The 27,772-nt window shown below is 40.4% G+C and overlaps 1 protein-coding gene across 2 annotated transcripts in view; it reads right to left on the reverse strand.

Annotated features, from left to right (window-relative positions):
• Positions 1-27,772, reverse strand: part of htr4 (5-hydroxytryptamine receptor 4) — an 85,452-nt gene that overhangs the window by 30,079 nt on the left and 27,601 nt on the right. For both annotated transcript variants that reach the window (XM_058649091.1, XM_058649092.1), the window contains exons 2-5: positions 25,985-26,098; positions 23,563-23,763; positions 12,274-12,427; positions 8,263-8,858 (exon numbers count right to left, since the gene is read on the reverse strand). In XM_058649091.1, the coding sequence (XP_058505074.1) occupies positions 8,263-8,858; positions 12,274-12,427; positions 23,563-23,763; positions 25,985-26,098 (1,065 nt within the window). The remainder of the gene's footprint in view (positions 1-8,262; positions 8,859-12,273; positions 12,428-23,562; positions 23,764-25,984; positions 26,099-27,772) is intronic.

The following is a 27,772-nucleotide window of genomic DNA, read 5'->3' on the forward strand; positions in this document are numbered from 1 at the left end:
TCACTTATGTTGCACTTTATGTTGATGGAGTGTTTTGCGGTGCTTTTATTCTGGAAAACAATCAATATTTAATTGTTAATACTTTTACGATTGGAAATAGTAATGAGGCGAGTTTTAGCCACGACTTTCTGTGGTTTTTAAAGGCGACATCGAATGCTTGTATCACACATATATGTTAGTTATGGAGGTCTACTTACATATATTAACTTGTTTTCATGATTAAAAACCTCCTAATCGCTGCAAACGAGCCGATCAAAATATCTCCTCGCTGACGCTCTCGTCAGCCGCGCTGTTTCAGACCAAACAGTTGCTGTGATTGGCCAGCCAACGAGAGCTTTACAACTGTCCTGTGATTGGCCAGGTACCTGGAAGTGACGTAATAGATAGGCCAGCTCTCAGATACACAGCTCCCCCTCTGGCACGGTGGATGCTCTGCATCTCAGCAGCTACAACGAGACTAGTTCTTCTTCTTCTTCTGCGGTTGAATGTACGCAACCGGATGTGCCCGGACTAGTGCCCGCACCGGGAGGCGCTACGGTGGTGAGGATTTCTGATGACGACATCAAATTAAGGAAGTGTCGATCCGCTTCGCAGAGCCCAGGAAAACAATACAACACTATTTTCTCAGCAGTGGCTGAACTGTTTGTTCTGAAACTTTAGGGTTTCATAAACGAGGTAATGACGCAGATACACACACACAAACGCAGCGTTAATTGGAGCTTCCGGTCTATGTCACCTTCAACATAGCTAGCTAGGGAAGCAGCTAGCTATCTTTCGAGCTAGGGAAGCAGCTAACTAGTTTTCGAGCTAGGGAAGTAGCTAGCTAGCTGAATAGCTATAGATTGAACGTAATTTGTCCCTGACTAACAAATTAAGGCACGCAGAGCTAGTACACGTTTACAAGAGAAGCTATTTTTGTCAGAATAAAAAAATATAAAGCTAGCTATAGACAGACAGACTGACGTAGAATCTATAAAATAAATTAAGACCTAAAAAAACAACAAAATACCTAAAATATTATTTGTAAAGTAACTAAAAGTGATTTTTTTTAAAACAAGATCACAGGTGAAAATAATTAGAGTGAAGAGGATTAATACGTTGTTTTTTATTAATCCGCATTGGTCGTTTGTTTGTGTAGCCAAAACACTGCTGGTGTCACTAACACTCAGCAAAATAGTCAATCAGAGATGTTTAAAGCATTTTTCTGATAGTTTCTTGGTGTTTTATGATGTAAAACTCAAAAACTGAGCTTCTACTAGATACCTAGCTAGAAAGCTAGGGAAGTAGCTAGCTGAATAGCCATAGTTTCACATTCAAACAACTTTATTTGTCCCCGAGAAAACTACAAGAAAAATAAAAAATATTTTTTACCACAACAATATAAACCTCTTTATCGTGCAGAAAAGAATCATGACATACAGTAACGCATGTCTGCCTTGTTTTGCAGGCGTTTATTTTTATGCTCTGTCTGTCACATGCTATCACAGTTGAATAAAAACTTTATCATTATCATTTCCGGGAGAATGAATCACCGACACAACAGAGTCATGACCTTTTCCCGGCCACGCGAGCAGATAAAGCCGCCTTTTGTCGGCCGATGATTGCAGCCCTGCGTACAGAGGCCAGCGAGGGTCAAACCCCAACACCAACGCCAATCAGGCCTGAATCTGAGCGAGCAGCGGGAACCTTCTATAACTGGACCGCGTTCCCGCACCGACTCTTAACTCTCTGATGTGAGTGTCTTTCAGGTTCACTTGCAGCCTCGCGGTGACGGCATGAATGAGGAGAAACACCATGATTCTCAGGGATAATAACCTCACACACTGTGAGTCAGGACTGAAATAATCCCACCTCGGGTCTCGGGACTGAGGCCGGGGGCTGACGACCCCCTGGCATTTTAAAAACCATTAGCAGAGCTGTGGGTTTCTAACCCTCTGTGACGCCTCCGTCGGCCCAAACCACCGAGTTCTGACCCGGCGTGGGAGAAATGTCACGTTACAACTGAGACGTGACTCAGCAGACAACAGAGTGTCACGACGACGGATACCAATAACATTTGATTTCATTGAGTAGCAGAGACATATTTGAGGTAGTTTCACTTCCTTTTTGTTGTTTTACTTCTTCGTGATGAGTAAGACTGTGTGTCTTCACACTTCATATGGAAATGTGTTTTAACTGCATCTCAAAGGAGCTTAATAGCAAATTTAATTGTAGTTACACAATGACAATAAAGGGATTGTGTTTTCCGATTAAACAAAACTGTTAAGCAAAGCTGCTTCCAACAGATTAAAGCTGCTCAAATTATTGGTTTATACATTTATTTTATATGAATCCACATTGGTCGTTTGTGACGTTAAAGCTCCAGTGTGCGATTTCTGTCGCAAAAATGGTCCATAAAATATTGATCAATGATGTTCTTAAATGTCTCGTTTTTGTCCAAAAACCAAAACCTATTCAGTTTTTAATGATTTCTTTTGTCACACGGAGCAAAGAAACCAGAAAATATTCACAATGAAGAAGCCGAAACTTGTTTTAATTCCTTAAAAACACTCAAACACGACAAATCGAGTAATTGTTTCAGCCCTAATTTAAATGTTGAGTCTTTCTTTACTCGATGGAGCTGATTTTAAAGAATTTATACCTCAGTATTTCTTAGATTTGCTCGTATTGGAATATTCAATATTAATTTTAGGCAAAAAATAACAACAATTTCCCCCAAAAAAATGTGTCTTAATTGACCTTTTGCAGAGTAAATGTCAGAGGTTTGACCTCTAATCATACTTTAAAGCATCACCCTGCTGTGATTCTGACCTTCAGAAAAACAGTTAAAGAAGGAGGAGGAGATACTTTTTATTTTCTGTCCACTGCAGAGACACGATAGTAAATGTGGACGTGTTTGTGTCCTGGAACGACACCTGCAGGACAAATAAAACAGAAGACAGATTAAAGAGTGATTAGGACCTCGGGGAGCGGGGAGTCCACTCCACAGCGATCAATTCACTCATCGTCAGTGTCGGGATCAATAACTCCCTCTGAGCGGCTGTGTCTCTGCTCCTTCTGCTGCACCTCCTCATGTGTCGCAGACGTGTTAATCTCAGATTACAGCAGCGTCGGAGGAGTTTAATCTGTGATTGTTAGAGGAGTACAAATAAATACAAAGTCTGTTTAACCTTTCGTTTTGAATTTTTAAGACTAGTTATTTTAATTTCAGCCTCTGAACTGGATTAAATGTAACGATCCCATTAGTCTCGACACATTTGAACAGTTTGATCGTGTTTTAATAATCCAACGGTTGTGTTGGTGACTTGGGGCTGTGATTCTATTCAAATCTAAACTCAAAACATATTTATTTTAAATGGAATTTGTGACTTTTTGCTCTTATGCACATTTTTTTTATTGTATTTATTCTTCTCTAATTGATTTTATTGTGTGTTTTATTCCTAATTTTTCTCTGATGCAACGTACTAAACAGATTAAACTGATTTAAAGTTCAATGAAGGACAGAAAACAAAAGAAAGACTCAAAAACAAAACATCATGTTTTAAAGCAGATGAGAGTTTTTTTTGTCAATTGTAAAGAAACAAAAACATATTTTTCTCACATTTTTTGAGGACGGTTGAATTCTTTGCTCAATAATAATAATAATCGATAATAATCTGATAAATCCACAGATGAACTCATGAGACTCGTGTGCATGAATAACTTTCAAGTAAGAGGAGGAAATCACTCACACACACAGTGTATTAGACATGCGTGAAAACAACATTCTGTGTTTTTTTGAACTGTGGGAGGAAAAGTCAAGAAAAAACTCCTGCAGCGTCAGTGAGAACATGGCGTTCACTGAGCGCACTGTAAAAAATGACTTTCAATACATTTTTTTGCCCTAAAAAGATGGTGTTTGCGGATATATAAGAAACTCTAAAATTAAAACTTCCTGAAATGAAAAAATGTGCTTATATTGTAGCATTTTCTTTGTTGTTTAAGACACTTTACAGTTTAAACGTGGCTGCTTTACCTCCTTTTGCAAAATTCTCTTTCTTAAAACAAGAAAATGCTCTTTTTTTGGTCCCACTTTAAGTTTAAACTGTGGGGATATTATGGGAGTGTGTGATTCTATTTTATTTTATATTAAATAGAATCTCAATATACATTTATTTAAAGTATTCTAGCTAAGCAAATTTGTATTTAAAACAAGTACATTTTAAATAAATGTAAGAATATTTGACTTATTTCTTCTAAGCGACACGCTTTTATGTTGAAAGGTCGTAAAATGGGACACGGACAGGATGTTGCTGTGTTGTTAACACCAAACGCGACACAAACAAGGATTCTAACCACAAACCTTCTTACTGTGAGTCACCACTGCCACGATATTAATACGTCTTTGACATCAGAAAAGTAGCTGACCTTTGACCTCCAACGCCTCCCAATGCCCCCCTGTTGTGAAGAAGTGTTTGAATAAGAATATGAATCCAGGCTAGAAATAAAAATCAACGCTCTGACAGACGTGGTGTGGTGTTTGAACGTCCACTGAAACATGTCCAGTTCCTCGGTCGTCATGGTGACCGGAGCAGAGGCATCACTTCATATAAAGACATAATATACTTTATACTTTATAATATAATATTCAAAATGGCCGACTTCCTGTTGAATTGAGGCCATGGTTACGGTCTACTTTTTTGTTTGTCTTGGTCTGAAACATCTTCCCACCGGGTAATTTGGTGGAACTCAATTTTGCCTCTTTTTTCACCTTAGGGGGCGCTATAGAGCCATTTCGGCCCCTGCCATTCATGGCTCAGGCCCTTGTAAGTCATATCCATTATGTAAATGAATGGATTAGTTTGGTTAAAAATGCATTAATGTGTGTCAGGTATAGTCTCACGGATTTAAAGATAAAGAGATGAAAAAATATGACAAGAAAAAGAAAAAGAGCCTTCACTGTACTGTACTACAGTATATACAATAATAACAGGTAATAGCAATACATATGACAGAAATATGGTTGTTTATATGTTTGTAACTTGAATAGCTTTCACTGTAAAAAATCAAACGTTTGACAAACTTCACTCTAACACTCAAATAAATACAATTTATTCAAACTAAAGTTGGTAACATGGCTGCAAATAATAGTTTTCTCCATCAACCAATTGTTGAAATGTTGTTGATCAACCTAAACAGTATGATGTTTGCAAACTCCCTGTTTCATCCAAAAAACCCAAAATGAATGCATTTGAATGATTTCTTTGTTTTATGGAGCAAAGAAACCATAAAACCTGTATTATTCATCTTCTTTTTGTTTTTCAGCCTGGTATTTATTAACATATAAGAACTCCAGGAGCAAAACAAAACATCCTTAACCAAGAAGATTCTAATTAAAATGTTCTACATCTTTTAAAATGCTGCCACTAATTGGTGATTATGACATAAATTTGCATTTTATTGTTGTGTAAAATCCAGTCACGACTAAAAGAGGAAGATAAAGAACAACAAAGAAGCTGAGGTTGTGTCATCTGTGTCAGAGGAAGATTCAGGGAATATTTCAGTCTATAAACTCTCTTCTTCTCTTTAAATAGATCAAATAATCATACATCAGTGTCCATGTTTCATCATCGCTGAACAATAAAGAAGCTGCCTGACTTTGTCTAAACACTTTAACGTCCTCCAGCAGAGGAAGGACGTCTGCGGTCTGTGTTTACATCAGTGACTGAACTGCTGTACATTATCTTATTCTTCTTATTCATTCTCTCTACAGTCAGAAGAAGAAGCAGTCACACAAAAAAAACACTGCTGGAAATATTAAGAATATGAATAAATACGACGCAGAAATAAATTCACATCTTAACGTTGAACTTTTAAGTGGTTTTGGAAGTTAAGTCTGAGTGAATCATGAGAAAGTCTCTTTAGAGTTTGTCACCACAGAGAAAAATCACCGCTCACTTAACATAACCATGAAGAAATACATGATATTTATGTTTTATATCAGTATGAAGGGGAGTTTTTATACACGAAAAGTGAGGAGTATGACGACAACACTGATGGTACTGAGGGTTAGAATTTGAGGTGATAAATGAGACGTTATAATGCTGCATTCACACCAACCACACATTTTCCGTATCACTGCATTTTTGTCCCGTAAAGTTGCCGTACTTTGTATTTAATATTGAGTATACAATTGTTGTCCCATAAAAATAACAAATTCATTTCTCTAAACAATATTCCCTTTTGCGATCCCATGTAAAAATTGTGTAAAAAATGTCTAAACCCAGAACAAAAAAGAAACAAAAAAAGAAAATATTGTCTTTGGTATAAATTATGAGCTGTTTAAGATGAAAATGAAAACATACACATGTCAAATCTTCCTTCAGGGACACAAACACGTCACATATTCACACGAGCTGATAAGAAGTTGATTCATGTTCTATTTTTTATTCCTGCATAGTTTGAGAACCCCTCAGGGGTTGACAAAAAACCCAGGGGAATTGTATTTCTGTATGTAAATCTAGTCCACAGTGGTTTATCGTATATATTATTCATGTGGTCACGTGATGCCTGATTATTTAACCGTTATCAGGATCATATGAACGATAAGCTGCAGATTTACATTCACTTACATTATTGAAATAGAGATAAAATCGTTGTATTCATACGACGACGTGGAGACGGGAGAACGAGAAATGGAAATTAAATCAGCGACAGGCCGTGACGGAGTCAACTACGCCGCGCTGTTATCGCTGAGAAACACGTGTCTGTGCAGAAATAAGGTAATGAGAGGATTCAGAAGCGGGAGATACAGTCGTCTGTGACACGCGTGAAAACAAATTGTTGTTTGACCATGCTAAACACAGATGTGTCTGACATGAAGGATGAAGGTTTCTCATGTGAGATTATCGCAGCAACGAGCAAATGCAGAGATTTATACAAAAAGTAGCACCTGAGAACGTTTACTCTGGTTTATACAGCGGAACAGTCGGATTTTCCTCCAGGTACCACCAGAGGAAGCTTGTGTGCCACTGGCGGTACACGTGCCACAGTTTGAGAACCCTGGCCTCCACCACTTAAATGTGTGTTGTTGATAGTTAATTTTGCATCACAAATATGTTTTTTTACTTTTATTTTGAAATGTCATTATTGCTATAGCATGATTGGATATGATGATATAATTTTGAGATCCCTGCTTTTATCCTTTTATAGTGATGTAAAAGTGACATACTGTATGTCCCTTTAAATCCAAAAAGTCACACACATACAGAACAAAACATAAGAAAAACAAACATCAAACAATTTCTCTAAATAATGGCAGAAATTATAGCTTTTTTTTGGAGGGTAACGTCCACAAATCTGCATTTGCACCTTGATAATAATGCAATAATCACAACTGTTTTATTATGAACAACAGTTGCCATTAGTTCATTCTTGATACTAAGAAAACATCCATCATTCCACCACTGTATCCTCCACATGAGGTTTGTGGGAACCAATCTCAGCGAAAAACAAGGTCACGACCTGGACAGGTCACAGTCCATCACAGGGACAAAGAACCATTCACTCTCACACCTACAGTCAGTTTAGAGAGTGTCCAATTTACCTAATCCCCAAATCTGCATGTTTTTGGACTGTGGGAGGAAGCCGGAAAACCCACGCACACACGGGGAGAACATGCCAACTCCATGCAGAAAGGCCCTTGTTCCAACCGGGTTGCTAACCACTACACCGACCGTGTGGCCCCCTCCATCAATCCTACAATTTTCTACCACTTTATCCTCCACAGGAGGGTTGCGTTTTAGCGTCACATCAGAAGAAATGCTCCCAAACTAACACACCTAAATATCATGATGTGACATGTTGCATGTGTGCAACAGTCTAAACAGGAAGTTTATTCTTCTTATGTGCAGTTGTTGCTTGGTTACAAAGATCACTACCAACAAACAACAACAGTGAAAGGCAGAATGAGGATTTTCAAAGAGCCAGTCGACCAATGAATGTGGAATAACTGCCCATCATGACTGAAACAAGAACAAAGATTTTGAACGAAAACAGAACCAGTAGCACTTTCCAAACGTCTCCTTCACCAAACTTCCCGATCTTACAAAAACCCAATTTATCCTGTGATTATCCAATGATGACCACTTTTGCCGAGGCCAAAAAGAAAGGCCCGATTTCTTTGGTCCCAGTCCAAAAGGGTTTCTGGACACTATTCTTTTCTACAAGTAAACATGCTTCATGTTTAACAACCAGACTTGTGAAATGACTGAAATAACTTACTTGAGTACATGTGTGGACCCGTTGATCTGTGTGGCTGTGCAGGGAGCGCCGGCCCCCAGGATGGACGGCCTGCGGTACCTCTTCCTCCCGCAGCACAGGATGATGAGGAAGGCACGGCGGAAGGACTTGTTGAGAAAGGCGTAGAGGATGGGGTTGAGCATGGAGTTGATGTAGCCCAGCCAGAGGCAGGCGGCCCACAGTTTGTCCGGCACCGTGTAGTCTATAAATGGGTCCACGACGTTGGTGACAAAGAACGGCGCCCAGCAGAGGCAGAAGCAGCCCATGATGATGCACAGGGTCTTTGCCGCCTTTGTTTCAGTCCGCATCCGGTGGTTGCGTTGGTGGTCGGCGGAGTCGACACCGGCGTTTGCACCGGAGGCGCCCGGCGCGCTGGTCCCCGCCCCTCCCGCCCGCTGCAGCATGCTTATCTGCAGAGCGTGCGCCCGTGCCGTGATGTAGATCCTCTGGTAGGCCAGCACCATGAGGACCAGCGGGATGTAGAAGGCCACCACGGAGCAGGTGAGGGCATATGGCTTGTTGACCATGAAGACACAGGACGTGGAGTTGCTGCCCTCACTGTGGCGCCGCTGCTCAATCTGGTAAAAGAGACCGGAGAGAAACGTGAGGTGGTGGACACCCAATAATCAAGTTTAAAAGATTGCTACATGGAACACGGTTCCCGTTAAAACAGAACTTTTGGTCGCTTTTTTGGCCTTTTCCTTGACAGGGCTCCCCCTACAGTTTGGGAGTTCATATTGTACGACAATAAACATTCAACCATCGTCTACCTCTTTATCCTCACTGTTGTAAAACCTCACCGCTGACACTCGCCTCCCTTACCCCAATGGGAGCCGGCGACCACAAGCAGTGAAGCCATGTTCATGTCGGTCAACATCCTACATCCTAACCAACATGACATCACTGATCTTTTTTCAAGGTGGGCCAAGAGGGGATTCAAAGTAGGTGCAGGTGGAGAATGCTAGAAGTGGTTCCCAAAGACTGGGTCAGGACCCACAGATTGGTCACGGGGGATTTGTTTGGGTGCCCAAAGAAATTTGCTGAATTTTCACAAACTTTGTATGTACATGTATACTGTATGTATATATAAAAATGATTTACCAATTCAAGCTGATGTTAGGTGTTACAGATATGGCTGTAAATTATGACAACATTTGCTCTTACCACAATTTATGTTGATATTTGTGTCCTGATAGTTTGTCATCTTCACAAATAAAAAAGTTTGGAAAACTGGCCTTGAATTCTCTCTCTATTATAATATTCAGTTAATTTTAAAAAATGGCATGTTTCATGATGACAATTCTCTGTCGACCTATCAGTGGACTGCACTGTTTCTAGCTCCACCCTTTAAGTGTTGGACGATGGTGGTAGGTTCTCCAACAGAAGGATGCAAAAAAGTGGGACGCTACAGTTTGACAGGTTGGTTACTTTGGAGTCAATGTTGATTAAACACATTTCCACTCAAAAAACATTTTAAACCTTGATTATCAACCAATACCATTTTTACAGTGCTTTGAGTGGTATTTATATGACTTTTATTATTGTTCGTAATGGAATTCACATTTTGCTTTGTCCAATATCATCCTCATTCAGTTTGAAGACTGTCCCTAAGTAACCAGATGTTAGACCTCTGAAAAACTGTGCCCAAAGCTATGCCATAAAAAAAAAAATGCCTCCAGACTTTGAAAACAAGCCACTTAAAAAATCCCACGCTCTCTCCCTGAGGGAGAGCGAGGCTCCGCACGTCAACATTTATCACCGTCAAGTCCCATCCCACTTTTTTCTCCTGCACTATCATCTCATCTCTGCGGGAAACCCGCGGCTCGAGGCGACGCGATGAATGAACACAGCGATCAATTCATATTCCTGCATGAGGGCGAAGCTCCCCGGTGTGTTAAAGTGAAGCTGTTTTCATGAATGGGCTGACATATTTAAAGTGTTAACTCTCTCTCCGAGGTTCTTCCAGAGTATTTAAATATAGAACAACACAGGGAAAACGTGCTAATATGTGTTCACAGTTTTTGTGATTGGTAGGTGATCAACCAAGTAGGTTCCCATTCAATTTTGGTAAGAATCTACTCACTGACGATGTGAGGATCTAAAAAGGAATCCCACTCTCTTATAAAGCGAAAACTGTAAAAAAAAACAAAAAGGATATATCTCTGTCAAAAGTTATCTGATTTGAAAAAGAAATTGGTGTCTAGCACGACTTGGCTCAGCTTTGGTACCAGTCGAGTTGTTTTCCACGACTTCATAGCTCCTCCTCAACATGGGCGGGGTCGTCATAGCAATGGCTGCGTGAAACTGCAGCAACATGGTTTTTCTACGCGACACAAACACACAAACAAGTGACTTGTAAAGCAGTGAATCATTAGAATCAGTCTCAGAATCAGAATCGTTCAGGACTTCCTGAGTGACCAGAGTACAGACTCCGTCTGACAGAGTCAGACTAATTTTCTTAACTGATCTACAGTTCAGAGTGTTCGCTTTGATTCTTGTGTCGGACATCGCGCTCACGACTCTTCCAGTAACAACACTCTCTGACCATTTAGAGTCGACCAGCTGACCTAACATTTCACGCTGTATTTCTATTGGTTCGTCAGTAGACGTAGGTCGTAGCAGCAGTCACACTGAGAGATGTTCCTCCTAAACTTCTGGCACATCTTTGGTCTCAAAACCGTGACCACCTGTCTTACAGAGCCGTCTTTCAACTGAGGCGCCTCAAAATCGAAGCAGGCAAGCTCATTCCGGTAGGAACTGATCCACGACTGTGTGTGAATGTGTGCGAGGACACCTGGGCAACTCTCAGCCGATGTCAGAAGTACGTAGACGGCTTTACTTTAGTGAAAGTGACAATGAAAGTGTAAAAATACAGAAGATCAGAGCCATGTGATCCACGAGGAGATCCAAAGACTGAAGGGAGCTGGATGTACAGCGAGGCGTTTGTGTATCTCTGCTGGCACCTGAGCTGTGGTTGTGGAGTTGTGGAGCTTCGGAGCTGTGGTTTGTGCCAGAGTCGACTGGCTACTCAGAATATTCAACAGCTCTAATTAGACCCACAGAGAGACACACAGAGACACACAGAGACACACAGAGACACGCGGCGCTAACTTTAGACCGCGGTTGTGCTGTCAACTTATGTTCGCGCGCACATGTGTGTGTGTGTTAGGATGAGAGGGAGGGGATGATGTGTGTGCTTTCCTACCAATGCTGCCAAAAATGAGCCGACCTGTCACGATGATGACAGCCTGCTCGCAACAAAACTTCCTCTGGCATACAGATAAAGGCTGGACGAGGTGAGCCAGGTTAGCCACGGCTCGGGAATCTCTGAGCTTCCTCCTAATGCAGTCATCTGTCTTTGTCCAAACACACCTGTCCACCTGTCTTCTCCGCTTTGTTCTTCACATTCAGGATGGACACATTGTTTCTTTACCATATGGTAAAAAGGGTTTTCCAGACATTTTTCAGACTCTCGCAAGCCTCGAGTCAAGTTTTAGTAGTTTTGTATCATCCCACCTTTCTCTATTTCTCACAAGAAACCTGTAACGCAGAAGAACATTTTACCAGATCACCAAAGGTCCTGAGAGCTGGCAGCGTGGAAACAACTGCCATAAAGACGTGACAAACACTGCAGGTCTGGAATTATGTCCACTCTGGCTGTTTCCAAGACCTGGGGGTATTTTAAAGGGTCGGATATATTCTGTGTGTCAGATTCTGCCAAAAAAATATCTTCCTCCTGATCTCTGTGGATTCACAATGTGCTGACAAATAAAAACTTTCACATCTTCACAGAGGCTTCCTGACAACAACCAAAAATGCTCCAAGGAATGTTTCCAGGACCTCGTTGAATTTATCGCAAAGGAACAAATTACAGCAGTTCTGAAAGTGAAAGTGGGTCTACAGTTACTGTGTATTTGACTTCATTTACATACAACACCCGCCCACGCTTGTTTATGAACACTTTAACCTGGTGTACACATGAATTTCACTCACCAGGTGGTCAATGCCAATGCTGTTCCAGCCCTGCATGATGGGCAGGAAGGAGATGAAGGTGGGAATGACCCAGCAGCCTCCGATCATCAGAGCCACTCGCATTGGCGTCATCTTGTTGCGGTAAACCAGCGGCTGGCAGCAGATGGCGTAGTACCTGAGGAGAGGCGAGGGGAGAAAGAGGATATAAGAGTCAAGAAGCCTGGAATACAAAGTTATATATGGAGGAAATTCAGACAGCAAAAGTAGATTCTAAAGGTTGACAGACGCAAAACTGCAGATTGCTGAAGGTCCCAGTCAATCTGCACTTAATAACATCTGAGGTGCACCGCTACGCAGACGACACCCTGATGTTCTCAGACGACCTCTTTATGATCAGCTGTAGACCTCACTGTGGGACTTAAAGCTTCTTCTTAATGCTAAGAAAACTAAAAAAGGTGTCAGATAATACTGGTGTTTATACTTTATTCCTTTAGCAGTACATATTAAAAAACAACAACTAAAATTAGGACTGTTTTGTTGCTAAAATGTGACTTCTTTCAACTTTACAGTAGAAAAACATCATTGTTTTACTTTGCTTTAATTAGTTTATCACATTTATTTGTGTTAGGGACCGTGAACAAAATATGTCAACTTCAGCAAAGAAAAAAAGATGCTGTGTACCACATTTAGCTACAAGCTAATTCAGCTAAAACACAGGCCATATTCTTTTTATGAAAGAAGATTCTCATTCATTAAAGACATTTTCCACAAGTAAAACTTGATCAGAGTAAGAGTTGAGACGTTCTCACTATCTGTTCTGTGATTTTTTAATTCATGAAAACCTCATTTAATAAATGATGTCTTTTGTTTCTGTTATTAATTTCAATTTTAAATTTCTTTGGCCAAAGACAAACGTTTGTCCTTCAGTCTTTCACCCGTTCTAGTTTGTCATTTTCTCGTGTTCCCCTTTAACCTCTTGCCCTCCTCTTCTTCTCCTTCTTCTTCCTTTTTTAAATTGTCAGTCCTTCATCACGGACCGTCTGCAGAAGTCAAACAATCGACAGCCTCATTTCCTGTCCGTCAGTAAATCGTCACTTGGCCTTGGCTTCTGTGATTCAGTTTGTCAGCGACGGACAGCACAGAACCCCCCCCCCCGCCCCTTTGTCTTACTAGTCAGACAATTGACTGTCACACGGAGGCGACCTTTGTGACCTCACAGCAGAGAATAAAGAGTATCGGCATCAATTCTGCTCTGTTTTCTCCATGAGTTTTGTTGAAAAACCTATAAACTGCTTTGTTAAAGACATTTTGTCTTAATTCTTACACAATAAAGCACATTGACACTCATGTTTGTCACTATATAGAACACTAACAATATGATAATTGTATGGTTGTACTATACGTATTTTTTAAGGAATATGGAAGCAATATTATGGTATTAGCAGCTAATTCATGTAGTAATTACTAAGTAATAACAATAAAAACCAAACTGACAATAAGTAGCTACGTGCAATATTCATTTATTTATCAATTTCCAATCTCTTTGTTATTTTAGTTGGGTTTTTAATGAGTTCTATTTCTATTTCAACATGATAACACGGTAAACGATCACTTTTTATGACACTAATAGAAGCCTAACCACACTATTATCTTTGGAAAATAACATGTTTATTATCTCTTTGTTAACCCACTATTACTATGTTATTACCAAGAGAATATTACTTATAAATAAATATGATCCAAATACAAATAACACAACATTTTTTATAAAATAAGCTTTGTGTGTTGTTAACAAACCAAGTGAGATTTAGCTTCATAATAAAACAACTCTTTCCTGTTATTATATTATATTATTATATATACTTTCTGTTTGTCACCTGTTTGTGTGTGTTTGTGTGTGTGTGTGTGAGATCAGATCACAGTCCAGTTCTCAGATCACAGTCAGATCACAGTCCAGATACGTTTGATGGCGCTAAATGTTATGAATGGAACGACTGGAAAAGATAGAGACACACTGTGAATGAGTGAGAGAGGGAAGGAGACAAGGAAGGAAAGGAAAGGAGGATTAGAGAGAGAGAGAGAGGGAGAAGACACAGAGGGAATGAAAAAGACGAGAAAATGGGACAAAGGAGAAAAGAGGTGGAGGGAAAAAAGATGAGAGGAAAAGCAAAGAGAGAAAACTGGGGCAGGATGAAAGAGAGACAGAGAGAGAGGAGACAGAGAGAGGGAGAGAGAGGGAGGGAGAGAGAGGTGAAATCACAGATTGTTATAACAACAAATTCTCTGCTTTGTCTGGTCCTCACATTCTGTCCCCCTTAAAATGACTTTTTTGGGGTTAAGACCTGGTTCTAGGGTTAGAACTGGGTTTAAGTTAAGGGTTTGACTTTCAATCGTGATGTTTAAGGTAAGGTTAAGATAAATCTGTATATATAATAATCTGTATTTTACTGTATAATCCAACCATTCACCTTATTCTGGAATAAGACATTATTCACTTTCAGATGAAGCATCCATGAAAAGCCTCAGAAGTCACCTCTGCTCTGCTGCTGTATGCACGCCAACGCTCCCTCAGTGTCAGATTAAAACTACGCAGAAAACAATGCAGTCGTGAAGTTCATTGTTTCTGTTCATGAAAACCAGACCGACGCAGAATAACAACACAAATCAACCCCCCCCCCAAAAAAATGACGTACTGCAGCTTTAACACAGTCCTCGTCAGCCACTGTGGGAGTTTAACTGTGATCCCACCTCATTACCTACATGTGACATTTCACTCTGTGTGTGTATGTGTGTGTGTGTGTGTGTGTGTGTGTGTGTGTGTGGAATTCAAAAGAAAAAAAAAAAAGGTCAAGTCACTGTTTTCTATTTGGTTTCCTGAAATAGTCGCGCGTTGAAAGGTTACAGACGGATTCTTACGGTGTGGATGTTTGTGAATGCAGAGTGACACAGACACACACACACACACACACACGGCAGTTTGTGTGACAGAAAAATGTTATATCAGTGATTCCTAAGATTTAAAAATAAACAGAAATAAACAATATTGGATAAAGTGGTAGAAAAATGGATGGACAGATATAGTGTGGCTGCATCAGTTTCCCCCTCTTTAGACCTCTGTGACTTTGTCCAGGGTGAGTTTAAAACACAGCAGCGCGTCCACATTAATCAGCGTCGTCCTGGAGGGGAGCAAATCCCAGCTCTCATTATAATCACATCAACACAACAACAGAAGGAAATCTATGTTCTCGCCTGCTCCTGATCACAAATCACGGGCTCACATTTATACAATCATTCATCAGTTAGTCATGACAACTAACTTAATTGTGATACACTTAAAAAAACAAAAGATTTCTAAGAAAAATGAAAAATACTTGTTTGGTAACAGGTAAAGAATAATGTGTTGCCAAAACTGCGTTAAATGCTAAATTTAAATTATTTTTCGCCGTCTAAGTCGCACACAGTTGTTCCAATTTTAACCAAACTTGGTCCACTCGTTGCTCTCATGATTCCAAACTAATTTCTAATGTACTTCCATTAGCTCCGCCCACCCAGAAGGCGGCCATTTTAGAAAAACCAAAATGGCTAGTCTACGCATTTGAACGAACTCGTCCTAGCACGTTTGAGCTAGCCGCGTCAAACTCGGTCCATATGTTCTAGACAAGTTACTGAGTAGAAAGTTATCAGAGGGTTTTCTCCACGTCAAAAGGCGTGGCCTCAGCGCTCTGACAAAGTTGGCGTTAAAATGGCAGGAAAACAACTTTAAAGTTCCACTTTTTGAAAGCTTTAACTTAAACAGAAGCACGTGAAATTTCTCACAGTTGAGTTGCGGCCCTATCATGAGCGCGTGCAGTCCTAGTTATTCTAGTTTGAACAGAACAATAGAAATAAGTCACTTTTCTTTTTCTTTGCGAGCCTCTTTATCTTCTAATTTGTCTTCCTGCAGATTTTGTCTCAGCTTTTGTGTTTTTTTCTCCTGTGACTCTCCTCGGTGAACATTAGCCTCTCCTCAGTGAATGCCTTTGTGCCGGAGCATCCTCCTCCTCCTCCTCCTCCTACTCGTGGCAGTTCTGTTATTTTTAGTTTTGATTCATTTCCATTCAGCTCGTCTCAGCATCCTTCAGCTCGCGCTGGATGAATGAGGAGCTTTTATTCCGCAGCTGTACACTTATTTTCTTCTCAGCTTCCTCGTCTTTTTCCTCGTTTTTTTGCTTCCTCGCTTCACGTACAGAGGCTTGTGTTTCCTGTCAGCCACGCTGTTGCAACAGGAAGTCAGCAGAGGCAACAGATGTTTCTTTTCCTCTTTGCTTTTTTTGTTTAAATTTCCCTTTGTTTGGAGAGAAATGTGACTTTGGTCCAGCTCAGAGAAGCAGGTTTGTGATGTGAAGGTGGAGAACGTTACGTGAAGGTCAGACACAGATGAGGAAAACGCCAACATTTTTAAATGTAATTACATTTTTTACCAATCTAGTGCAAAATCTGTGTTTTTAGTCATTGTTGGTGTGTTTGAGTGCTCATTGTTACTATTACCAGCATTTTTATTTGCGTTTGGTAGAAAGCGAATACTGACAGTGACATAATGGCATACAATAAGTATGGAAAATTTAACTACATGTTTGTACTCACAGTGCTGTGTGAGTGAGAGGGGGTGTGGCTACAGTAGAGCAGCAAAAGCCAATGTGTGCTTCTTTTACCGACATATTTACCGATATCGTATCCAAACAACTTGGCACTGCACTTACACGTAGCCTGTAGCAAGACACCATCGATCCATCCTCCTTTATTCCACACAGTTGTAATTTGTCTTCTCTAAATATGACTTACAGTTCTATTCGAATAATGTCACTCTAAAGTGTTTCTCCTTGTTTTTAAGAGTCTTAAATCTTTTCTGAAGTGAAGTTTTCTCACTGTGTTGTTTTCATACTGTGTGATTTTAACAACTATGATCCTCAAACTCCGATGACTCAACCAATCTTCGGGAAACATGAAGTGACGCACATTAGACTGATTGTAGAGGAACAATAACAATGGAGGTAAAAATGTGTGGACGAGTCAGCGGCACTCACGGTGGCCTCCACTTCCATTATTGTTCTGCGCAGAAAAAGACGAGAGAGAGACGCACGACACAAACTGTCCTCGTCGCTGACGTGGGCTCAGATTGATGCTGTAGAGGCTGACGCGTTGCATTCTGATAATATCACATCGTTTATTCTCAACACAAGCAGTTTAACAACAGCAAAAGTTGGTGTGTATAATCCAAATGTGGGATCAAAACTTCATTTGTTAAAAAAAAACGAATTAATTAAGCACTGAATGAGTGTAAAAAACAAAACAAAAAATATTTTTGGCAAAATCTCTGGCTGAAGACAAAGCCAACAAATACAAACAAAATGGCTGCCACTACCTATAAATACGACCACGTTTGTTTGCTTAACACATTTTTACGACATGTTTTTTTTGCCCATGTCCTGTTGTGGTTCCAAAAAAACTAAAATTAACTCAGTGCAGTGTGTGTGTGTGTGTGTGTGTGTGTGTGTGTGTGTGTGTGTGTGCAGGAACATTTTTAGGCTAACGGAACTCTCTGGCTGACGCTAAAGCCAACTTCAATAAAAAATACTAATTACAACCGTTGTGGAGATAAAATAAAATGGCTGCCACCACCACTAATGTGACCAATCTTTTTTTATGTCCACAACCTGTTGTGGTGTCATTTGTAGTTTTCTCCAGAACAGATTCAGTGACAGTGTTTGACTGCAGTGAAGAACAAAGACGACTTCAATGACGCAGCAAGTCGTACAAATATCGTTTGCTGCTTGGTTTCTCCCTCTAAATAAAACACTTTTCATCTGTGTTTACGTTCTTCTTCTTCTTTTCAGTGAAATATTGTTAAAATATGTGTAAAAGATGATAGAACTCCGGCAGAGCTAACTGATGACGTTAGCCTAGCCTAAGACAGAGGACATGACTGGAAGGAAACAAAATGGCGGCGTGATTTTTGTCAGTTTTCTCTCTCTCTGTTGGATTCCCGACAGAAAAATGTAGAAACAATCAAAAACAAACACGGTCGTGAGGAAGGCGCAGTGAGGAGGGCGAGGTAAGCTAACAACAGAGAGTTAGCCAAACGCTAGAACAAAAGACAACGTCAGTGACAGAAACTCTTGGTGCTTTTCCATTATATAAAAAGGTTTTTCGAGGAAAAGACATTGAAAATGTTTTTGTTTTGTTATGTAACGATAAATAGTTCACAATGGGGCCACATGAAATTGTATCGGAATTGCTAGACACTCCAGTTTTTGATATTGGTATCGTATCAGACTCAAAAAAGTGGTATCGGGACATCCCGACTCTCAAGTAATGGAAAATGACTGATACCAAAGAGTAGAGATAGAACTGTATAATGGAAAAGTGCCATTTGACTCCGTTTTATTCTGAAAACTAATTAACAATGACATCAACATCCACCCTTAACTTGTTTAATTAAATGTAAACACATTTTGGTTTCTATGCATATTTTTATGATTGAGGCACAAACAGCAGCAGAGGCGATCGAGGTCTCTCTGGCTTCTTTTTCTCTGCCCCACTGAACCAAAGCTCATCATCAGCCAATAAAAAAACTAAAATGCCAAAAGCTGTTTGGAGGCTGGAGCTCTGCCCGAACCAAAGAGGAGACGATCTGCCAAAAACATCCATCTATGAACTGTTTAACTGGACTCTGATGCTCCAAACATACATTTATGCTCAGGTAAAGTACAAAGTGGATTCTTTGTTTGAAAACCTTTCCCTCCAAGTAAAGGTCAAGCATTAACATGAAGGCATCTTTAAAGTTGAGTGAAGAAACGTTGGCGTTCTTTTGAAACTTTCTCTTTATGTACTTTATGTTTCAACTCTTCAGCTCTGCTGCAGAGGCCAAAAAAACTATCTTCAATGATTCTTTTCATGGTGGGAAGATTTTTATCAGAATTCAATAACAGTGCAGCAGCCACGTATGAAAAAAAAAAGAAAACACGACTTGAAGTTCAAGTTGTGATTGATGTTGTGTTCATATCAGGAAACAACACAGAATCAGTCGCTCATAGAACAGAAATTAGCAAAATACATCATTATTTAAGGCTGTTTATGCAAATCCATGGTTTATAAAACCCCGTATTTTCCAAGCTTGATGATTTGATGACTATAAAATAATGCAAATAATGTTAAAAGCTCATAAAAAGTGACTCACAGAGAGCAAATAAGATTTCAGAAATGAATTAAAGCCCATACAAATGGTCAAAAAGGACAACAAATGGGCATGACTTTCTATTATTGGATTTAAACTATGGAACATTTTCCCCTAAAAAATGCTTGGTGGTGCCATTTCTGAAGAATGAATCTATGTATATGCATGTTGCTGTGGTTTTGTGTCTTTTCAGGCAACATTCATTAAGGAGTTTTCTTCTTTAGCAGTGAAACCCAAGAAACACTTAGAGCAGAAAGTAAACAGCATGGATATAAACATGCTCTTTAGCAACGGAAGTGGCCGTAAAACGAGGACTTAGCTGTCGTTAAGTTCCTCACAGTGTCTTTATACAACCAAGTAAATATTTTCTTCTTATTTGTTCAGTTTGTCATTTAGTCTCTCTTTGTGCTTGTGCTTGGATTCCTACTCTCTCTTGTTTTTCCCCTTTTGAATGTTTCATTTTTTGTCTTTCTGCCCCTCGTTGCGGGCGATTCTTCACGTACACACAGCGACTCTGTGTTGTCGTCGTTTCATTTACCGCCGAGGACTTCCGCGCGTCTCTCCTCTGTGATTCCCGCCGTGTTTACGACATGCACAGCTAATGGAGAAGAATGTCCTCGCAATGAAAATAAACTCAAACATCTATCGGAACAGCCTGTTCTTTGTCGTGGGTTAAAGGTTTAAAGTCCTGAGGAAATTCTTCTGGCACAAACCTATTTGCACCTTGAAATGGACGCTGCTGTCCAAACGGAACGGTCAAGGTTTCCTCACCAAAGGAGACTTGAACGTGTGTTGTTATGGAGCAGCTGCTCAATGACTCTGATAATTACTGTGTCGTAGACGTGAGTGGAGCCTGGGGGCAGGAGCTGCCTCTCAGGTCTGCGTCCAAACTGTGGCCCCAGCATGAACCAGAACAGCTGACCAGCCTGGAGCTTCTGCCTGAGAGGCAACTGAACAGCTTTTTTTCCTCTTTCCCAACATATGGTATTTTTTCCTGTCTCTGATCTGTGGAGGCTGATGCTGATGTTTCAAGGGGGAAAAGACAGGTGAGCATAAGTTACGATGACCAGAAGCTGCCACCAGAAGGAAGTGGTTGCAGAAACTAGACTACCTTATTTAGTTCTAATGAATTTGGCAATCACAATCCAGCGTTCAGTCCAACAAAGATCTTCGTGAACATGTTAAAAACATGTCTACTTGCAGGTATTGAGACCCTTCATGGGTCTGCTCCCTTCAGGGAGCGTCCCTGTCGATCTTTAAGAAGTTCTTGAAGACCAAGATCTTCCAAGACCATCTTCAGTCCTAGCACTAGTGGAGTTCTTTCCAAGACTTCTTCTTTGTAGCTTATTTCTCTCTTGTAAGTTGCTTTGGATAAAAGCGTCTGCTAAATGCTTAAATGTAAATGTATTTTGTAATTTCTTTACACAGCTTGTACCTGTACTAAGATAAAGTTCTGTCTAATGGCGAGGTCAAACAACATGGGACAAGCATGATTAGGAGAATCCAGTAGACATACTGTATTTTTACAGGTTTCTTGCAACTGTTGACCTGGAAATGGATTGTTTTATCCTGTACAGCAGAGGTAAACATCTAGTCTGGTCAGGTAAGTGAAAAAATTCAACTTTTTGGGGAAAAAAGCATCCGTTTAAATCAAAATGATATCCCAAAAATGAAATTTGTTACAATAGTTGACAGAATTTCCAATCTAAAGTGTTTATTTGGAAATAGAACGGTTTATAGTTCACGTGGAAGAATTATTCATCATGCAAAATATGCAAAATCTTAAAATTACAAACTTTTCTCTCTAACTGGCCACAAACACACTCACAGAAACTGAAAAATAAGACGGCGGCCGCTTTATGGATCAATGTGGACACACCATCTATAATAAACGAGAGCCTCTGCTTCGTCTTTGTGTGTGTGTGTGTGTGTGACTGTGACAGGATTTATCTCAGTGTGGCAGAGGAGAAGTTATGGCTCCATGTGAAATGTAAATGACGCAGGATTATACCAACAAATCCAGTGTTCACTCTGCCAAGACCTGTTTTAATCTTTGGTTCCTTTGTTCCTCTTGTTGTGAGTTTGTGTTCAAAATTTTAAACTGGAGTTTGAATCGTTTGGGGCTAAAATATTAATATGGAATAGACAAAGTTTTGGGTTAAACTTGTCATGATGACGTTACCTGCAATGCTTTCTTAGATGTTAGTATTGTCTGTTTTTCTGACATTTTATGGACCAAACAAGTATTTGATTCATCAAGATAATAATCAACTGACTGATTGATTATGGAAATAATCGTTACAGCCTCAGGTGCCAGTGATTCCATGCTGTAATGGTGATGGGAGAGAGCAGCCTGCCTGCTGTCGGCTCCCAGACAATAACATGGCGCTTGCTTGAACTTGCTTAATTTTCTTCTCATCACTATAATTACAAGCAACAAGCAACTAAGCAGGAAAAAGACACCGACATCAGCAGCAGACGTGTTCTTGACACGAGCAACAACAAAAGGAACAGGCAATTAAAGTGAATGGTAAGAGGATGACGGAGTGTGTGGCAGATAAAGGACGAGGTGGGAGGATTGGGAGTAATGAAGGGTGAGCGCCTCACTATGAACTGCTAATGGAAGTCGTGTTGTTGCAGCGCGTGGAGGTGGATGTATGTACAAAAGAGAGTAAAGCTCCCCTGACATGTAATTCTGTGATGCTGAGCTCTGCATCTTTAGATCCTTTAATTAATTTGGTAAAAAAAAGTTCTCTTGTATCTGTGGCTTCAGGAGTTTATTAAAATGCATGGCCACGCATTAGTAACACACGGGAATGGGACATGCAACTCACAGACATGCACTAATACTGTGCGGTGACAGATACATGACTTGTGGCCATGCATTAGTAACACAAAGAAACAAAATACGTAGTTAGTTGTAACTCCACTTTAACATGTAATGCAATTTGTGGACGGGATACATAACTTGTGGCCACTCTTTAGTAATGTGCGGTACCGGGATACGTAACTTGTGGCCGTGCATTAGTATTGTGCAGTAACAGGATATGTAACTTGTGGCCACTCATTAGTAATGTGCGTTAACGGGATATGTAACTTGTGGCCACGCATTAGTAATGTGCAGTAACAGGATACGTAACTTGTGGCCACGCATTAGTAATGTGCGGTAACGGGATACGTAACTTGTGGCCACGCATTAGTAATGTGTGGTAACGGGATACGTAACTTGTGGCTACACAATAGTAATGTGTGGTAACGAGATACGTAACTTGTGGCCACACTTTAGTAATGCAAGTTAGCGGGATACGTAACTTGTGGCCACATTTTAGTAATGTGCGGTACCGGGATACGTAACTTGTGGCCGTGCATTAGTAATGTGCAGTAACAGGATATGTAACTTGTGGCCACGCATTAGTAATGTGCAGTAACAGGATACGTAACTTGTGGCCACGCATTAGTAATGTGCAGTAACAGGATACGTAACTTGTGGCCACGCATTAGTAATGTGCAGTAACAGGATACGTAACTTGCGACCACGCATTAGTAATGTGCGGTAACGGGATACGTAACTTGCGGCCACGCATTAGTAATGTGCAATAACGGGATACGTAACTTGTGGCCACGCATTAGTAATGTGTAAAATAAATGACTGCACTTTTGCTGGTCACAAGCCCAGATAAAGGAGAAGAATCTGGACTTAGAAGAAGTTATTTTTGTTTATTCCTCTCTCTCCTACAGCATCCATTAAAATTACATACACTTGGCCAATTATGCAAATTAGGCGATGACGTCATTTAGCGACTTTTAGTAGCTTCTTTACTGAGTGAGGAGTTGGCAACACTGTTCGTGTGGCAGGAGGACGATGAAAACACGACATTCACGCTTTGTAAAAATGGGTCAGACGAAACCAAACACTGAAGGAAAGTTAATGAAAAATGAATGAGCTCTCCTTTAGGACGTTCCTAACCCTCCTCTTGTTTTTAAGAACATCAGTGCAGTGGTTTTTGCATAAATGGAGACAGCACCAAAAATACAACCTCCTTAACAGAGGAATTAAATATAACCAAACAAAAACATGGACACGTTCATGTTCCTACCTGTCCAGGGCGATGCAGCACAGGTGCAGTATGGACGCCGTGGTCAGCAGGACGTCCAGCGACGTCCGGACCAGACAGAACGTCTCGCCGTAGATCCAGTGCTGGTGCACGAGCTCGATGGCGCCGAACGGCATCACCAGCACCGACACGAGCAGGTCGGCAAACGCCAGGGACACGATGAAGTAGTTGGTCTTGATTTTCCTGAAGAGAGAGAAAAGCGGCAACACGTCAGTCGCTCTTTTAGAGGCAGAACGAGAAAAAAACTGAGATTATTTACAAAAACAACAATCAGGAATAAGTGTTTCAGATGCAGATGAAGATTAATGGAGCAGATATAATAATCTTTATGCCTTTATGGAAGTTTTAGTCAAAACAAAACTTCCCCAGAGAAACTGTATTTCAATATTTAAGGATATGTTTGTGCATTTATGCATTTAAATAACATGAATATCTTCAGCAAATCAGTTTTTTTATATAATGTAGAGCGATTACTTTAAATTAATGAAGAAAAAATACTGTAAAAGAACAATGACACATAAATGATGTGTTTATTTACTGGGAACTACTACCTCTTCAACATTTGTGTATTTCTGAATGGTCACACAACAAAGGGTCTGTTTTAGTGTTATTTTTTTCAATCTTTACATCATACATGAATAGAAATAATGAAATAATGATGTAAGTGGCTCATTTAGTGATATATCTGTCACATTTATCCAAACTATGTCAAGTTTGAAGTTGGAAAGAATCCCGAATAGCAGCTGAATCGTGTGTGCTGAAGCAAATATTGACACGTTTGCAGAATATTATTAAAGAAAGAAAAATAAATGAGAGGAAAAACATGTCTATTCAAGTGAGTCGCACTGGAATTGACTCCAGCTCCTTCCCATGTTCCTCACAGGGTAACCCATAGATAATGAATGAATGAATAAATGAATGAATGGTTAAAAGGCAGGCAATTTAGTTTTTAAATTTAAATAAGCTGCCCTGGTTTCCACCTCTGGCTACTATTAAAAGAAGCCGTGACACAAAGAATACGATAAAAACCAGACCTGTACATTTTAAATAATTGAATATTTTTAAGTTAATGGAAAAATACACAATTCTACTACTCTCTGGTCTGGTCTGGTCTGGTCTGATGTGGGTGAAACTGAACCGAGACACAAAGTCACAGCTGCTGTGTGAATGATGCTCAATGTATTATCAACTCAGAGAGAGAAGGAGACAAAGATGGCAGAGAGTCAGTCTGACCGCGGCCACTTCATCAGTCCGTCCGTCAGGCTGTCGAATTAGAAAATAAACCCTGACAGGTAGACGCCGCGCCGCGTCACGCACCGATGCGCTTTGGTCATCACTTATTTTCATTGACACGCGGCAGCCAATCTCTCCAGGTAAGTCAGTCAGTGTGTCGGCCTGTTCCTCACAGTCTGGGCTAGAATATAAAAATAGCTCGAGTAAGTGTCTGTGAGTGTTTTCCGTCCGTCTGTCACTAAACCAAAACAGCCTCTTTACACCGGGCCGCTGCATTTACGGCACGCGGAAAATCACCCAGGACGCAGAAAGCATGTTACACACACTTTGAATCAACGAGCAGATGTTTGGCAAGACCCTGGTTCTCAAACTGTGGCACGTGGACCCCCAGTGGTACGCGAGCTTCCTCCAAGTGGTACTTGAAGGACAATCAGAGACGTCCTGAGGGCGTGTCAGAGGGGGGGAACCACCTGATTTGGTGAGGTGGAACGTTCTGGAACCACGCTACGGAGCGCCAAGCAGGTCACATCTCACTACAAAAGGTGTTTCCTTCCATGGTTGATCATGTTACCAGGGGTCAGAGGTCAGATTTAGGGGTTGCTGGACCTTCAGAGCAACACAGGGCTACATGGACTCTATGACCTCTCTTCTTTTTACACATTATATTATACGTATATATTAGAACCACTGTGGTAAGAGATATAAGATAATACATTGATATCCATTCATTTCAACAAAACCTTATCCCTAAAATGAAACTTTTAGGCCTAAACTTAACCAGTTCCTCAGAAATGAGGTTCTACCTCATCCAGGACCAGGTTTTGGTCTCCATGAGGACTCCTAACCACAAGAACACAAGTCCACTTGAGTTGGCTGTAACTCAGAGCACTTGAACGTGTCCAGACCGGAGCCATGCGTCGTGTTTGGCTCCACGTGCTCGGAAAAGAAAAGACCAGATTGTGACGCGGTGAGATGTGAAAGTGTCATATTCAGATTACAGACCTTTATGTGTAGACTGTTACTGGAGAAATGTGGCTCTTTAATGCCATCCCATAAAGACACAGACTGTGTTTGATGTGTGAACTTGATTAAAATGAGCAAAAACTGTCTATTTTGGTCCCCCTAAGTGTAAAATTGACAATAAACCATTGGACCAAAGCGACGTCCTTACCTGAGTTGTCTGTCCTTGCACACGGCCACCATGACCAGCAGGTTTCCCAGGATGCTCATCAGCATGACCAGAGACAGGAAGCAGATCAGAGCCATCCGCTTTGGCATGCTGTCGCTACGGAAACACACAACAAGAAACTGTTAATCCACATCTGCCTGGATTTACTTTGATTTTATGGCTTTAGAAATGTCCAAAAAAATGATCAATGAGTGAGTTCTTCTGCCTCTTTTTTTCCAAGATAACTTCCACTTTTTATGGGGGTTAAAGACATTTTTTTTACCTCCAAAAAAAAGCTCTATTTTTCTGCACCGTGACGACATGTTTATGCAAAAATCCATCTGAATTCCCGGCCTGAATTCCCGGCCTGTCACGTGCAGCTGCATCAGCACAAAAGAATCACTTCCCCCCTTCAACACTTAAAGTATCAGCAGTGAAACTTTAAATGAGTGGACGCTCCATCGTCGTCAGGTCTCATATCTCACAGCAGACGACGGTGCGCGTTTTAATTGCACGTTCACAGTCAGATGATTCCAGACGTTTGATATCACTGTTTATCTGAAACATTTGCTGTGATGAAAGCTTTCAGGTGCCACAGGGTATTATTTATATCTCCTCCATTACCACGGTAACGACTGCTTCATGATCAGAGCAGTCATCCGATCACAAAAAAAACCCTGGCAACATTAACATCGTCAGAGAGGCTATAAAAGGACTAACGCGCAGTAGCTGTGACACAATACCGATGTAATGTGAGGAACGTGTTTATCCTCGTAAATGTCAGGTTTTCTACTTGAACTCATGTCTTAAAATAACCTTTTTCCAGACCAAATCCACAGTTAATCGTTGAGTCTAAAGAACATTAGCGTCACATTTGACAGGATTCTCTTTCACAAGTGGTCACTAGGCAGAAAAAAGGGGACGTTGTCGCCTACGCGATACGTATTTTCACAGTTCTTTGGCAGAAATTGCCGTCAAGCAATTTGGTTTTGCGGTAACGTGGGTGAGTTTCATTAGAAAACTAGTTAAATGTAATAAAATTCATCATTTAGCGTTTGGAGTTAAGCCCGTCTCACCACATTAATGGCCGTAAACATCAGATAATTATCGTTTATTATCTAACGATGTATTCAAATACTTTCAGATTCAACCTAGACACAAAAAATACAGGGAGACGTGTCAATTTCATGGATTTTACGCTGGAATAATGTCAACATCATGTCTTAAAATAACCTTTTTAACCAGACTTGTAGTCAAAAGGCCTTAATCAAACAAAAAACATCCAAATCTACACATGTTACAGAACATAAATGACAAAATTGAGAGGATTGTGACCTTGTACCAGTGGTGTAGTCTACGGGAAAGGCACGAAACACACTGTTGTTTTTTTTATACGTAATCAACACTGTTCTTTACATGTAACTTCCTCGCCCCATCACAAACATGATGATGATGACACTTCTATCTCTCACATTTATCTTGTCAGATAATTATTGTTTACTCAGGCGAGGACACACAGCCGAGTCAAGCTATGTATTCAAATACTTAATTTCATGTTTTCACATTCAACCGAGACGCAAAAAATAAAGTGAACGTCACGCTTGGAAGAAAAAGACGTAGGCGAGATGCTGCATCTCAAATGTTGAGTATGTGTTTATTTTTGTGACGCGAGTCATAAAAAGTATAAAATCAAGGTGTAATTAAAAAGAGGTAAGCAACATCTTTTGGAGAACCTGTTTGTGAATCTACATCCACTTTAGAGAACCATGACTCAGCAGAAAAAACAAACAC

The sequence above is a fragment of the Solea solea genome, chromosome 14, assembly GCF_958295425.1.
Source record: "Solea solea chromosome 14, fSolSol10.1, whole genome shotgun sequence".
Lineage (NCBI taxonomy): Eukaryota > Metazoa > Chordata > Actinopteri > Pleuronectiformes > Soleidae > Solea > Solea solea.